At 39.4% G+C, this 16,494-nt stretch overlaps 1 protein-coding gene across 2 annotated transcripts in view; it reads right to left on the bottom strand.

The window, feature by feature from the left end:
* Positions 1 to 16,494, bottom strand: part of LOC117428943 (rho guanine nucleotide exchange factor 18-like) — a 48,842-nt gene that overhangs the window by 5,492 nt on the left and 26,856 nt on the right. For both annotated transcript variants that reach the window (XM_059014337.1, XM_059014336.1), the window contains exons 13-30: positions 14,158 to 14,311; positions 13,752 to 13,861; positions 13,228 to 13,368; positions 11,908 to 12,158; positions 11,404 to 11,529; positions 11,120 to 11,237; positions 10,404 to 10,658; positions 10,221 to 10,297; positions 9,766 to 9,944; positions 9,371 to 9,462; positions 8,863 to 9,054; positions 8,263 to 8,403; positions 7,851 to 7,984; positions 7,629 to 7,691; positions 6,342 to 6,389; positions 5,019 to 5,474; positions 487 to 835; positions 120 to 221 (exon numbers count right to left, since the gene is read on the bottom strand). In XM_059014337.1, the coding sequence (XP_058870320.1) occupies positions 120 to 221; positions 487 to 835; positions 5,019 to 5,474; positions 6,342 to 6,389; positions 7,629 to 7,691; positions 7,851 to 7,984; positions 8,263 to 8,403; positions 8,863 to 9,054; positions 9,371 to 9,462; positions 9,766 to 9,944; positions 10,221 to 10,297; positions 10,404 to 10,658; positions 11,120 to 11,237; positions 11,404 to 11,529; positions 11,908 to 12,158; positions 13,228 to 13,368; positions 13,752 to 13,861; positions 14,158 to 14,311 (2,988 nt within the window). The remainder of the gene's footprint in view (positions 1 to 119; positions 222 to 486; positions 836 to 5,018; positions 5,475 to 6,341; positions 6,390 to 7,628; positions 7,692 to 7,850; positions 7,985 to 8,262; positions 8,404 to 8,862; positions 9,055 to 9,370; positions 9,463 to 9,765; positions 9,945 to 10,220; positions 10,298 to 10,403; positions 10,659 to 11,119; positions 11,238 to 11,403; positions 11,530 to 11,907; positions 12,159 to 13,227; positions 13,369 to 13,751; positions 13,862 to 14,157; positions 14,312 to 16,494) is intronic.

Below are 16,494 nucleotides of genomic sequence, written 5' to 3'. Positions count from 1 at the left end.
AATTTGTATTCAAGCACCTCAACAAAATATAACTTCATCCCCCCCCCAAAAAAAAATTCTCTTTTCCCCCTCTACCCAAACAAATAACCCAGTCTGCATTTCAGGGATGTCTCCTGTACCTTGTTGGAAGTTTTGGTTTGGGCTACAAGACCTCTTGGTTTTTAAAGTACCATCCTCCTTTCCAGACAGTCTGAGGGGTAGCAACTGCCTCAGGTCTGCAGCTGTTTAAAAGAAAAAAGAAAAAGAAAAGGCCCACATAAGTAAAACCCAAATCACTTGTCACTCTTCTGTCCTTTTCCAACAAAATCAGTCAACAAAACACCTTTACAGTGCAATAAAAAATCAAAAATAACATGGACAAATAGGAGGGAGGGAGGGAAAGAGGAACATCATAACACAGGCTAGACTAATCTTTTCTGCCAGTACGGTTGATGGCAAGCAGATGGGACAGACACTTCCAGTCCCCCGTCCCCCCCCCCCGCTGACCTGCGCTTTCCGTCCTGTGGGATCCCTTGCCTCTGCTGCCCTTCTCTTTACCCTTGGAGGAGAGGAGGGCCAGCTTGGTGGGGATGCGTTGTTGCACGCCAGTCTGCTTGTGGAGCTGGTTGGTGGTGCTGATCAGGTGGATGGGCACCTCGGACTTGATGGGGAGCAAGGGCCGGGACTCTGCCGTGCTGTTCTCTCGCCTCAGTAAGACTTCGGGCCGCTGCATGTAATCTGCCCCTGCCACAGACTGACTTGAACGGCCCTGTGGCTTCACAGGCAGCTGAAGGGCGCCTTCGCTGTTCAGGAACCCATCTCCATTAAAACTGATGGAATGACTCTGGTTATGGCCCTAGAATAAATAAACACCAAAAACGCAAAAGTGCGTGTTTTAGGCACACTTCTTTCTTATCAGAACATAAAAAGAGAGGTTATACTTGTATAATTAAGGAAAGGCCGATGCACACAAGCAGGGCCTAGTGTTAATGTCAAGAATGGTCTCAATCACTGGTATCTCGCAGAGAAAATAACACACACTGGTACATGTCATAGACGACATTAGATGATTTCGTTAATACGTAACTTCCAGACAGTAACTATGGACCGCAGACCAGAATTCAGCTAAAACCGATTTGGAAACCACACAGTATAACCTTATACTAAAAGACATCTGCACTTCAAAGACGTTTGGAATGTACGTGTTCTTGCATCTAGAAGCATTTTGAACAAAGCGTCTTAATTACAGCCACGGGGAACGGAAGACAACATGACCCCTATTGGAGCGCTTTATTTACAAAATACAGTTGGTTTACAGACTTCAAATGAGAAGCTTCACTGATTGTAATTCTTATAAAAGTCAAAATGTAAAAAGTCTACATATCTACGTTTACTTTAGTGGATTACTTTCCACTAAACCTGATCTGGGAGTAAAAAGAAGTGTTATGAAAAAATCTTACGCTTGAAAGACTAGTAGTAAACCCCCTCAATAAATCAATAATTAAAGAGAATCCTTCCTCTACATTATCAGGATGCGGAACAATATTCCTGTAGTTAAACAGGAAATACTTTATCTATAAAACTAGTAGGACATAGGCAGTTCTCATACAATACAACACTATGATGGTATCTGACAAATATATCTCCTCTGTTCACAGGTAATGAAAGGAGCCTTTCAGCTCTTGTGTAACACAATCGGATTTCCCCAAATCGCACAGTATCTGAATTCAAGCATGACATCATAGAAGAAAACACTGTTTCCATTGTACAAAACATAACTATATTAAAAGATTAAAAAAAACTTCTAGAACAACCAGTCTTTTAAAATAAATAAATAAATAAATGGACAGTTGGACTTACTCCATGCATCATTTTATTAAAATCGCTCATATATATATATATATATATATATATATTTCAAATAAAACGAGAGCTAATCCGTTTTGTTGCTCAATGCCAAGTTCACATAAATAAAACGAGAGCCAATCTGTTCTGTTGCTCAATGCCAAGTTCACATACTCTAATGTCCAGTTCTCACACAATTCATAAGTTATACGATTTGTATTAACCCATCTCCTCCTCCTCTAAACGAATGCAACAAAAACGAGGCCTCCTAATAAGTTACAGCTGTTTCCAGCAGCATAACAGCTAACAGCAGTCAGGGGCTGCCTGGCTGCTTCACGGGGTATACCATGGCCTCGCCGTTTATGGTTTGAAATTGTGTGGCCTTGCACGGGCCTTTTTGTGTTCACACTGCAATATAAAAATGACTTGGTCTCAAAACAAAACAAAAGCCTTCGCGTGAATGGATCTTTAGGTCCCAGCCAATCATCTAAAATATGCACACCTACTGTATATGTGATGAAAGGTCAAATCAACCCATCTCATTAAGCTATACTAGGGCGCATAGAGTGACTGTCAAAACAAAAATTAAAAAAAAAAAAAAATTAAAAATCCTTGTCCTCTAGTCTGTCCCGATTATTGATAATAAAAAAATCACTTTGCCGTCAATGCACCCTTGGTGACATTTGCTTATCCAAGCTGTACTGTTTTGTGCTATAGCAGGACAACAGGATTTAGAATGACAGTGATTCCACTTGTCATATCATTTGAAATATATTCATTCAGGCATTGTTTTTTGGATCAAGGCAAACTTATCACAAAGCAGACAAGTCACGGTCACCTAACAAATGCCCAAAAGGGAGAGCAGTTTAATTTCACTTAAACAAATAGCTAAGAGTTGCGTCAGTAGCTACGAGAAATAAAATCCTCAAAAGAACCTTCTAACAGAAGTTTAGCAAGGCAGTAAACCTGCAGGCAAGTAACACAAAGCATACCAATGTATCACCTCATACTGTCTGTATGCCTGGATAGTGGCGTTCATTTTATAAGCTCTACAAAGAGCAAGCATGCTTTTAGTATGCTTTACCAAGAATCTGAACACCGCTTTATTCTGCTTCAAGCAGCACAATTCAATTCATAACTCACGCACACCTGTATGGGCTTAAAAGGAGGCGTCCTGACCTGTCAAGCCATAACCCTGGAGAAATCTGCAGCAAACCGGCAGAGCACAGATAAATGCATTGTATTGCGGCACCACCTTTCCCTAGCAAGTGTGCGTCTGTATTATTATTTATAGAGAAAACAGATGCTGCGTTGTTTAACTTTCAAGTTATACTCTGTAACGTACTGTAGTGTTTCAAGAAGAAAAATAAAATAGGAGAGAAAGAACAGGAGCACAAAGACCTGACTGACATGAGAATAATAATAATAATAATAATAATAATAATAATGTGTGCTGGCCATGTGCCAGTTCTTGCTTTAAAATGAATGAGCATTCCAGGCTTTATTATAGGTGGAATTAGAGACACACCAGAGCTTGTTACTTGCAGTGCAAAGCTGTTGTAACAAAAAAAAAAAAGAAAACTCAAATAAAATACCAAGAACTGGACGGACATGGGTATTAAAAACTACCAGCGTGGGACTGTGGCAAACAGAAAAGCTAAATAGCCTGGAGTGGCTAGCACTGCATCTGGCTGTGTCATGTGTGCAACGTGTGTTATGCAAGAAGGTTTGTTAAATACTGTACTTGCTAGAATAAAAAAAAAAGGCAATGATTAAAAAGGGGGGGTGGGGCGGTGTTCAATTCATAAAATGCTTAAATAAATGTAATTGTTCCATTGCATGAAGTAGTAAGCAGTAACTTGCCTCCACCCTGGGCTACTTTCTGCTTGACTGGTATAAACAATATTCAAATTACAAAGTTTAGTGCATTTTCCCACGGAACAGTCTTTGTTATCCATCACCCCATCAGTAAACAGGTCTCACAAGTACATGAGGAGAAGATAAACCGGTTAAACTCTGCTAGGGCCCAGCTCACCCTTATTTAAGCACACTGTACTAACTAGCAGTATGTTGCTCACGGCAGTTATATTCCTCTGCTGCCATTGAGCTGCAAGCAAAGGAAAAACCTGCTGCATGGTCTTATTTCTCATTCTATTCTCTCATTCATTCATACATACATACATACATACATATATATATATATATATACACATACATACATACATATATATATATATATATAGCCTCAATTTATTGCTGTCATTTTTAGCTGGTCTCTTGACCATGGTTGTCATACACAGGTTTGATTAATAGTATTTATTTAAGCCAATCTAGACGACTTCAATAGATTAAAAACACTACACAGGTAAAGAAGTTCCTCTTTTTCACCTTGCCTTTCCCTGTTCCCAGATAAAATAACTTACACAGCCTAATTCAGATACAGCCAGAGGCCTTGAAGAAAAGCGCAAGATGAAAATGAAAAAGACGATAAAAAAAATGTACCTTATTAACTCCGGAATGACTCATAGAACCGCAAGTTTTATTATTTTTAATTGGTCTTCATCACAAACTAAGACAGGCAGCAACTTGCATAATATGTCAAACTGCCAGGTTTAGAAAAAAAATATTGGTTTCTGTAAAGCTACTAAAAAATGATTAACACCCGTAGGGGATGCATATCTGGGCAATGGGGATGTAACCGAGGCATCTAACGCTTACGAGTTTTATATATATCTGATAACATTTGATAAATATTCCTTTTCAAGCTATTTTGGCAATCCGTCAAAATATAGATATTCTGACTAAATTGTGTTTTATATCATGATGCACACTCAGCAGTAAAAAAAAAAAACTGTATCCATTTAACACAAGTAGAATACTTGAAAAATCCAGGCAGTCTACATTTCTGAGCAATAGGTGCCTCCAAGTGGTAACACTTTGGCATTACAACATTGCGAACAACATACATGATTCAGCTTTCTTGCTATTTACATCTGCTAAACCAAAACACACTGACCACCACTACAAACGCACATTGATGCATGTAAAAAAGTAAGGTTGTTAAAAAAAAAAAAAAAAAAACAAAAAAAAAAAAAACAAAAAAAAAACCCTCCCCAAACCTAACCCTCCTCAAATACCTACCCGGCACTTTAGTTGTAGAACGCAGCTGAGGTCTCAGAATCGGGGGGTCTTACCTGCGACGTGTCTGGTGCAAAGGACATGGTCTTGAGCTTCCTCAGATTATACTTCTGCTGCTCCACCCGCTCCTTCTCCTTCTCCACGGTCCGCGTGGACTCCCGCAGACGCTCCAGGTCCTGCTGGTACTTCTCCCGCTGCTTCTCCAGCTCCTCGTGCTCCATCCGGAGCCGATCCTGGAGCTGCCGGCACTCCTCCTCGCGCCCCTTCAGCCTATCCTCCTCCACCTCGGCCAGCCGCCGCTGCTTCTCCCGGTCGCGCTCCCAGCGCTGCTGCTCCAGACGCAGCTGGCTCTGCAGCTTCTGGAAGTTGGCCATCTCTTCCCGCTGCTTCTCGAAGTTACGCTGCTTCTCCTGCTCCAGCAGCCCGTTGCCCCGCAGCCGGTTCTGCCTGTCCCGGTCCGGCAGCGATGCACGCTGGAGCTCCATGTAGCTGTCTTGTTGCGCAATGATGGCCTGACGCACAGGGAGAATGAAAGGTTATCGTTTTTTGTTTTTTTAATAAACCGATTATGTAAGTTACTGAACTAATAATATTGATTACTACTTTAAAAAATATTTTGACAAGTCTATTTCTAAAGCGATGGCCAGAAGTTTTGCTTCACCCTATAGAACGTTTTCCTCATTTTGCTTCATAAAGTCGAATGAAACCGGCTGAATAACGTTAACATATTGAATTACATACCGCTTTTTAGTTGTTTTCCCCCATATACTTAATGAAAAACTGACAAATTAAAAAATGTCACATTTCTAACATCTAACATGAAATACTGTACTACTATTATGGCTTCTGGTAGACACTTGCGATACCATTTTGTAGTTTCTTTGATTACCTGACGTTAAATAAAATATCTAAAATTATGTTCATATAGTTTTGTTTTTGTTTTGTTTTTTAAATGTTAAAATCATAAAATTCTAGGTGATGCAAAACTTTTGGCCACAGCTGCATGTGTGTGTATGTATATTAAATGTTTAAAGCTGATGAATTACACAGTAACACAATATTTATGCATACATGCTATGTATGTAAACTACAGAGTCCAGGTGTTTGTATTGTCGTCTAATGAACATTGAGCAATCGCTTTAGCTACTGACTTTCAAGTATCCATCTTTCACATGCACTGGAAAACACAGGGCAAATCCTGCTTGAAATCAAAATTTAAGGATTGGGAGTGAAGCACTGCCATAAAAGGAGATTGTCACATTGCAAACACCTTGTGCGCACAGTTGAAATACATTTGGCTTATCTTAGAGCTTGACTTGACTCATAAATGTTTGGCTACAGTGGAGCTAACCATAAAAGAAAAGACAAAGACAAATTACCTGAAGACTGTAAAGCAGCTGTGACAAGGTCTGCACACTCTGAATAAACTAGAGGAAAAAAAAATTAGATTAGTCAACTACTTTAGTACATGCAAGGGAACACAAACATTTATAGAAAGCAATGGGGCCAATACAAAGCCAGTTGATTATTGGCAATTCCGTGACGTGGAGTGCCCAATTGCTATTAGACATCTAGATCAGCGGTTTTCAGCCCGTGGTCCGCTTACCAGACCTGGAACGTGACGGGATTGCAACTGGGATGCACCCGCAGTTGTTCTTTTTATGACAACATGATTCCTCAACCAGAATACTCCCTCAAATCGCACCATTGTAATGTATCAATCTGTGCCGCTGAATCACAGAGAAATGAAATTACGACACAGGGCTGCAGGCTGCGAATAAACTGGTTGCAAATCTGACAAAAAAGACTTTTTTCTACGTCTAGTTATACTGTACAATGTCTTCTAGATGTGTTGCATTCATGATGATGCAAGCAATACCAGCCGATGCAAAAGGCTCTACCCTGCACCAATGCAGGCGACATCACTCATACAGACAGATATACAGGGTGATTAGAAAGTATGTTTACCACATCAATGATATGGTGCATTGATGTGGTAAACCTACTTTTTAATCAAGATTATTTTCAAATGTTTGTTGGTACAGCAAATCAGAGACGGATTGAAACAAAGATTCTCTAAAAAAATGCCAACTTACTTATTTTTGCTTTTACGTTCAGTTAATGACTCCCCTTTATTTGTTCAGTGTATTATAAAAAAAAGAAAGCCCTTCAACATGTTTGCGTATATACGGTGCAATATAAATAGCAGCTGGCTTGTCAACATGTTACAGGGCAGTAATACAATCCCTGGGTTCAGGTGACAACATCCTTGAATGTGTCATAGCCTTGTAACACACTCCAAACCCCTGCGACCCCTGTTGTACCAGCACAGTACTTCACTCAAGACTCAAGTATTTCTCCACACTAGATTATGTAAGAATTTTATAGTCTGATTTAATGTTTTGAACATACAACTGCATAAACACTTTACTAGATTTTTTTTTTTATTCTACAATTGGGTGTGGATTACTAAAATGTAGAAACACTCAAGAAAACGTAATATATTCAGTGACAAATATTTAAACTAGGGGTGTGCGGAGAACCCATTTCTTGCAATCGTACTTGGAAACCAATACTTGTACTCGGATGATGTCACTGGCAATAAAATAAAAAGGGAGTAAGCTTCTAAAGTAATAAATTACTACTGCAATGCAATAAAAATGTACCTCCGATTCGTGAAAGGGAGGGCTCCACACATTATGCCAACTTTTTTCTGGTACTTCATCAGCCTGAAAATAAAAATAAATAAATAAATAAAAACTTCATACTGAAACACTGGACCTAAACACTATACCTATAGTATTGTATAATATAATTCGGTAATAATAAGTGAATTGCTAGTATTTTTAAATAGGTGTATTAAGTGCTGAATGATAGGAATTGGTTACCATTTGTTGTGCTCCTTCATCGCCCCACAGGTCCTGCAGCTCGGGGTCACAGCTTGTCAGCTGGCCTCTCCTTTCTCTCAGCTTGTGTTCCCCAGTGTAAGACACAGTGTAAGACTTTTTCTTCATGCTGCCATCTGCAGGAAGAGCAATGACAGTCAGCATCAAAGCACATACTTGTAATACCGAGAAAAAGATGAAATAATTGCATTACAAGTTGAAGAAATTTCAAGTCAAGGCAATCATGTTAATTACATGTTATTTACCAGGTCTTAAATTGAAAAAATAAATAAATATAATGATATAGATTTATATCCATCTAATTTTTTTTTTCTAGGTGAACGTTGCAACAAAAAATGATTTTGCTCAAGTTGTTAAGAAGCCTTGTATATTGCATCAAGCATTACAGACTTACTTTTATTCATAACGGTGGGACTGGATTCATATCCTCCAAACGTCTCTGCCCGCCGTGGTAACCCTGAGGACCCCAGCCCGTCTTCAGGTTGCCAGCTCACATCCCTCCCATGGGAAATCAGCAGGTTCTGAAGATTTTCAACTGAGAAGCAACGATTCAAAGATGCAGACTTTCAACCAGGTATTTAAAAATGCACAGGGTATTGCACGTATACATAAAACTTTCAAAACTCAATTAGCTGAAAAGGATTTGTTTTATTTTAACTATTGTAATTAAGTCAACATAGGCAGGCCAATACAAATCCCACAGGGTACAATTAATCTAAATAAAACCAGGAATGTGTCAAACAGTACTATGGGATCAATATGTCTGTATACTTCCAAAAACCACCAACCACCAACAACAGACTAGACGTATTAGTTCTAAAATACAGAATCCTGGTGCCTTTATTGTAGTCAGATGAACATTCAGCAATTGTTTTAGCTACAGTCCATTTTAGAGTCTCAGTGGCTGCAAGTGGGTCTTTCACATGCATTGGAAAACCAGAAACGTGTCAAACTGCTACGGCATTTTCCTGGATTTCCTTTTCACTGCCTGTACCTTCAGCGATGGCATCCTTGAGAAGCTGCTCCCCCAGCAGCGTGTCAGAGGGGTCTCCACGCACCAGCAGCCGGGAGCGGGCCCCCTGAGTCGAGTCTTCAAGCCCGCTCATCACCTCTGAGATCTCAGTGAAGATCTGCAGCTTCTCACTGAGGCTCTGCACAATCTGTCTGTCTTTAGAAATCAGGCGCTCTGGTTAAAAGAAAAAAAAAAAAACATATTTGAATACAATCAGTGCATCATTTCCTCTTGTTTTGTCACCTTTTCGGTTTGGAGAAGTCATGTCGTTAGTTTTCCCCAACAGCTTGCCACCAAATATAACTACTAAACAACATTAAATATGTATAATGAGCTTGTAATACAAGTAAAGATAATAAATATGTGGCTACTGAGTTCATGTTTACAATTTTTCAACTTTTAATGTTGACTTGCATGAATATTTAGCATTTAACTTTGAACCTTTTCCAGTTTTTAGGGAAAATACAAATGGTTTCCCCCAACAATGTACCTTGGAATTCTTTTAATTTAAGGGCTCGTGCCTCAGCCAGTCTGCGTTCTTCCTCCGGGTCACTTGAAACTCCTTCCTCTACATCAGGACAACTTGAAAAAAATAAATAAATAACAAAATAATCATGTGACTTTACCAAATACAGAAACACTTCCAAAAAGATCATTGGTCAACTCATACTGAACCCTGAATAAATCACAAATCAAACCTACATTATATTAAAGTACTGACGAACCAACAGCCAAATTGAGTACTTCAGTGGATCTTGAAAGTTAATATTCACTGTTCCCTTGAATGTTATGAGCAACTTTGACTGTAAAGTGTTTTAAAATGAACAGCTTTACTTCTGAATTTGTGATTCGTTAGTTGTGGATGAGTTGCTGGCCGCTTGCTACCTTTCTGCCGCCTGGCGGATCAAGTTCATCCAGGTGTTGCGCTCCTCTTTGGAGGTGGTGTGAATTTCATACATCTCTGGCTCTGCTGAGGAGGCACATATCAAGAACATCGCTTTCTCCTCGTGGGCCACTTCTCGCACAATTAGCTTCTGCAGGGAGATCACCGACGGTTTGCTATCCTGTGGGGACATTATGGGCACTTGTATTAAAAAAATAACTGCGATACATTTTCTTTTGTGGTAATCACAATTAATAAAGTACATTTAAGATCTATTTTTTTTTTTTTTTTTTTAAATTCTATTAAAATCCCACCTTTTGACTTTTCCAGAAGCTCCCCCTACTATCCAGCAGAGGTCACTAAAGTATGTACTTGATATTTAAAAAGGACAATAAACTTGACAGAATGTATTTATGAGTTCCTAATATTAAAAGAACACTGTTTATTAAACACTTACCACAGTAGCAAATGTATATTTTTGGTCCTTTTCTTGTATTAACAAAAGTACATCAGTAAGAAGCACAGCCAGAATATCTAAAACAAAACAGATAAGAAAAAGAATAAGGTACATCATTCCGCTCGTTTCTTAATATTATGAGGACAAGGAAGACTCTATAAAAATAACTGTATATAAAATTACCTTTAAGACGCCCCGAAGCAGCTTTCCAATAAACCATTCCTTCATGCAAGAGCCGTCGTCTCCCCTTCAGTATCTCCTCCTTGCCGAATAAGCGCCCGTCTTTGAATTTCCCAGAAGATTTGGGCTCCATTTTGCTGGCAATGTCTTTAAGCCTAGTTTTATTCTCGTAGTCGTTGACTTTGGCATCTACTTGTGTGATGGCGTCTTTAATAAGGCCCAAAGCTCGGGTCAGCTCCTCGTGGTCTTCTGAACCAACTAAAGAAAAAAAAGTTATCTTTTTTTTTTATATAAAAAAATCGGGTTTATGAAACACAAACAAATACAATGCAACTAGAACAGGGGGATTCCCAACTGCGCTGTTATTTCAATTTTAACAGCCCTCAACACACCACAATAAAGTACTGCTGGGCAACTCCGAGATGGATTGATTTACTGGAAAAATAATCCCTGTGACGACAGGCTTGACCTACGAAAAGCCTTTAAACTGCAAAAACACAAAAGCCCTACTTGTACAGGACTGTCACTATGTGTAGCTGAAAGCATGACGTTTCTTCTTGAAACCACTGGTGTAAAGATTTCACATTCCACGTGAATGAGCTCACCTGCAACAAGTTAACAGGAAAATTGGCTGAATAACCCACTTACTAGCTCATTTGAGATTGCTTAGTGAATCTGGCACTTTTTACATTTTTTTTTATTAAAACCCATTTCATTACCTTCCGTGTTCTGTATAATTCTTTCCACCAATACAGGATACTTTGTGATGCGCTGAGTGACCAACAGGATACACTCCGGCACTCCTAGTCTCCTTACTATAGAAAGGTTATTAATTTTCTGCAAGAAAAAAACACAGTTCTATACATCAAACTGAGACAACCATTTGATTATTTAAATACGATGCAGCAAACACATCTTCTTAACCCACCAGAAAAGGGCTAAAGACGTATTTTATTTAGTCATCTACCTTGTCTTAACGCTGGGAAAGATGCATCTTCCTTACCCTAATCAAGTTCTGGAACTTTTTGTTATTCTGTAGCAGTTCTTTATAATAGTTGACGGCTTCACTGTGATGACTGCAAAAATCTCCATAGCTTTCCTTCATTCTCTCTCCAATCTCTCCAGAAAACTACAAAGAAACAGAACACTATTTTTTAATCAAATGCAGAGATCACAAAGACTTTTATTTAAGAGATCTTTCAAAAGACTGATAAAGATATAGATATAGATATAGATATAGATATAGATATATAGATATATATAGATATATATAGATATATATAGATAGTGAGCATGTTATTTTTATTTATGCATTCATACTAAATTGTGTGGCCATGCTTTCTCCCTCCCCGTCTCTCAATATTTGTACAATGCTTACTTCCATAGCTGCTCACCAACTTCACATGTCGAGTTTAAATAGACTTGTATGACTGACCGATATAGTATTTACAGTACTTGGCTTCATAACAGACCCTCTGAGTTTCTCATTTTAAAAAACCTGTCTTACCTCTGACACCAGGATATCTCCTATCCTGTGAATGACGTAGTTGTGGTCGCTCCCTTCCTCCAAGGATTCTTTCCGCCTTTCCTTCAGCCGGGATAAGAACCGTCTGTGGATTTCCAGGAGGTTCTCGACGCAAGGGAAGATTTTCTCCACCTTGCTGTCGTCCATTTGCAGGTTCTCCCTGATTCCTCGCACGTAGACGTTCAGCATGATCTTCAGCGTCCGGACGTGGTGCATCTCAGTCTGGATCAACTCTGTGAGAATCACAGATAAAACAGGGTTTACATGTTTCACTTTTCCATATCAGGGATGGAAATAGACTTCCATTGCATAGCAGTTTAATCATTTTCTGGTTTTACCATGAGTTTAGCTATACACGGTGACTAATCAAACTCGCAGTAAAACCTGGAATGGGTAAAACTGCTATGCAGTAGGAATCTTATTTCTATCCCTGCACAGAATGGGAAAGAAACCTGTTTCCATAATACAGTGAAGCCTTATTGTTAAGGCCAGTCAAGGGACCAATGCAATTTGGCCTTAATAGTGTGGGTTGGCCATTCTGCTGAAGGTACATTGCTGAAGTATTTTACTGAGATTTTGTTTTCTCTGCAAACTGCAGGGCTGGCAATAAGCTGCACAGCAGTTTAATCCATTTCTGATTTTACTTGGGCGTTTAATAAGACACACCTGTGCTTGTTACCTATACACTGTTCCTAAACTACTCTATTAAGGCCTTCCCTGTATCTCTAAAGGGAAGTCCGGAAATAAGATCAAGCCAGTTCTGCAAGCGCAAACTAGTACCACCTCCCGCCTTTGCAAAGTTAAGTGTACCTAATTTTTCTACATTAAATTAAAGTAAACCTGCAGTACCTCTTCAATAATAAATTATTGTGTTTTACTTCACTTTGCTGACTTTTAACATGGCATGCCCCTGTAATAAATCAACAATGGGTGCCTGGCAGATAGCAAATGGGGCCATTAGTGAGCAGGCTCTGAAAGATTAAAGTGAATTGAAGACATGACTGCAAAGAGATTAAAAAGCTGTCAAAATCCTGCTGGGATAACAAGTCCCTAATCAGGAGGAGGAAATGGTTGTTATTGTGCCAGCTGGATCTCAAAACAACATGCTTTATGCGCTAGTGAAAAGAAGAAGAGAAATGGTAGCGATGGCTGAACTTTTCACAGTACACACAAGCAGGGAACCATCACAGACAATCAAGGCAACAAATATTGAATTTCCTGTCTTCTGTTTCATAGCAACGGTCATGAAGTCTGCTTAGCACAGTCTGCTTTTTTGTAAAAGAGACACTGATTATACCTTACCATGTATAACATCTTGTCTCTTCACCGCCTCCTTCGGGTGTTTCTTTAAGTACGCTGGGTCGACAGCCAGGCTCCACGATTCTGCTTCAATATCCTGGGCATCTAATTCCAGCTCCCCCCTGAGAGATGCATATTGTGCATCTGTAAAGGATGCACCAGTCAGTGTGATATTATCCATGATGTTTTAGCAATGCTCATTTATCTGTTAATTCATTATTAGTTAGAGAACGGAACAGAGGAATACGTTCACTGCATAAAATGTGCATTCTACGTTCATAGATTAATACCAGAAACCATAAACACGAAGGAATCACTGTTCTCATTTTTCTAACAGTATATTCATATTATAGAATACAGTGGGGACAACAGTGTGGCAACAGATACTGTAGCTCGAATCTTCAGGGGAGTAAATAAGGGTCTAGTAATGTTTGAGACATGGAATAATATAATAAAACATTGTTTTACTTACATTGTGCATAAAATTATACACCGTACATAATGATTTCAGTTAGTACAGTGCTCACCTTCAACTACAATGGACTCCGCTGTGGACGGAGCCAGAGAGACAGCATCTTCTGACTGTTGCTTTAGTTTTATAAACCCATCTATTTCTTCCATCTCTCCTGTGATTGATCTGCAAGATGAGCAAAATTAAACCACTGCAGCCAGCACCATCGGTTTTCTGTTACTAAACAACCCATCGAACCTTAATTAACCCTTCATATATAAACATGCATGTTCTCCAGCCTTGGAGTCGAAGCACACCCTAGTTTGATGTTCCAAGATATAAAAGTTTAAAACAAAAAACTTCTTTCCACCTTTTATCATTTACAGGAACAATACAGTAAATTCAAGTTTCCGAGCGGATTCAGCATCAAAATGTACTGAACTGGCCTTCTTTGACCACACCCCTTTTATCCAGACACTCACCCGTATGTATTGGCGTGGTTAGCAGCGGTGCTGGTTGTGAGCTGAGTGTTGCTTCCCCGTTGTGTGATGGTCATGCCTGGACTGCGCGAGGAAGCACAGGAGCCATCAGGACCCGAGACGGCACTCCGTGACTGTTCCTTCAGAAACGAGCCGGCTACAGAGAAAAGGATCTTGTTAGAGAGCAAGATACCAGGGGAGCGCATCGGAAACATAGCCTTCAAATCCCTCATCCTCTGCCTGTCAAACGCTTCCCGGATCCTGGAGGTGAGGAGCTCGTTCCGAATGAAAAGCCTCTTGTTCAGCTCTTTGGAGACTGTTCCGCAGTAGAGCCTGGGCTGCTTGGATAAACTGCTTTTTTTCTCATCATTGTCTTTGCACTTTGCACACATTGCTAGAGCCAGCTTGTACTACAGAGAGGGAGGCTGAGCTTGCAACAAAATTGCGGATCTGAATTAGGGCTCAGGATGCGCAGGATTTTATAAGAGCCTTTCGAGCTTTCTGGAAATAGAGGCTGTCTCATCTCCACTGAGGTGAGAACATGATGCATGCTGCCCCTTCATTATTGCAGATGAGTCCTCTTAGGAGTGTGGCAAACACACTGAAGTGTCCTGCTGTGCTGCGATTAAGACGGGCATTACTTTTTACAATGAAAACAGAACGATCAATGATGTTCAATACAACACGGCACCATTAATTTAATTCTATTAATACATTTAATTCTATTAATAGTTTTAAAAACTAGCAAGAAGAAACAAATTCAAACAAGAAGAAACTAATTCAACTTAAGTTTGTTGTGTGTTAGATTTATAATATTATTTTTCCTTTCTTTACAGGAGAAATGGGCAGGGGGCAGGTTTGCACTCACAGCAGGTACCAGGAGTGAAAAATTGATAAACAGCCTGAACTTGCTTAACTTCAATCCTAAATCAATTTGCTGCACATTGAAGCTGACCTATAGGCAGTCGACACCATGGGGAAACCAAATAGAGTGTTTAATCAGTATTTCTCTGACAATTCTACACCCTGTTGTGGATCAGTCTGACCAATTAAATTTGGTTTATAGGACAGCTGACCGGACAGGAGACGTGTTGAAAGCAAAAAGTTTTGAATAGCGAATTGAAATTGGCATGTGAACAAACTCTGGCAAGTTGTAGTCTTGGTTTAAAGGGTCTAATATTATTTATTAATAAGTTATAGATAGATGGAGAGATACAGACAGATAGATAGATTAGATAGGAGGAGAGAGAGTCAAATGGTTCTCAACCCTTTTTGAAGCTCTGATCCCAGTAGTTGCAATACTTTATGTTAAAACACAAGGGATACAATGTTAACAGTAACTTATTTGAATAATGTATTTGCCAGCCAACAAAATAAATTGGTTCAGGCCAAGGTACAACCTGGCAGCTGCCTAATGAGTTTTCTTTCTCTTTTCACACAGCAAATGTGCAATAAAACCGACTGTGCCTCTTACGAGAACAATGCTAATGGATTGGAAGCTGCGCAAGTGCCAGTTCATTTTATTCATTTTTAAATGAATAAATACAATGACATCTGATCTAGGTTCGTGTATGCTACAACTATATGCCAACCTCTGACTATTTACTGGCAATATTACGGTTTCAGCTGGCAACCAGGAATCCCAAATGGATTTTCCTGCCAAAAAATAGAAATTGGAAGTACTTATTTGAAACTAAAATCACTATCTCACCAGCTATTCTTTTTTTTTTAATCCTTCTCTTCTCTTGCCAACTATTTGTCCCTTTTTCTTGGAAAGTACCTGTAATAAATCAGGGATCAGATATGAAAACGCTTAGCGCTGGCAGTTCCCTCTAGCCTCGAAGCAGGAGACAGCTCCACTGCTTCACAGGAAAGGCTGACCCAAAGCTCACATGGGATTCGTATAGGTTTTCTCTGGTTTTATACCTTAACTATTGTTCAGTCGCAGTTCAGAAATAATGCAGCACCTGTCCTGTACGTCTGACCCCTTTCATGATCACCTGAATCATGCAGAGTTTACCCACCCATCTTAATTGCAGTTCAAGTAATAAATGTGTTGGCATATCCGGGCTGTAAGTAAATTTGGCTCACACACTGGTAAGCAGTTGTCAATTAATATTATGTTTTCTATTGTGGAGCGTAAGATTTGACAGTAAAAAAAAAAAGTAATTTCAGCAATGTGATCCTGTTTTAATAAAACAGAAAACAGTCTAGCATTTCAATTTACAGTCCTTTGCATTATCTAGATTCCAAATCGCCTGAAAATAAAGATGTATATTCACATTGGCTACCTGAGGACATGAGAAAAATAAACGAAGAGCGTCTGGATAATAAAAGTCA

The sequence above is a fragment of the Acipenser ruthenus genome, chromosome 47 (genome assembly GCF_902713425.1).
Source record: "Acipenser ruthenus chromosome 47, fAciRut3.2 maternal haplotype, whole genome shotgun sequence".
NCBI classification, from domain to species: domain Eukaryota; kingdom Metazoa; phylum Chordata; class Actinopteri; order Acipenseriformes; family Acipenseridae; genus Acipenser; species Acipenser ruthenus.
This window is presented reverse-complemented; position numbering and strand designations above follow the sequence as displayed.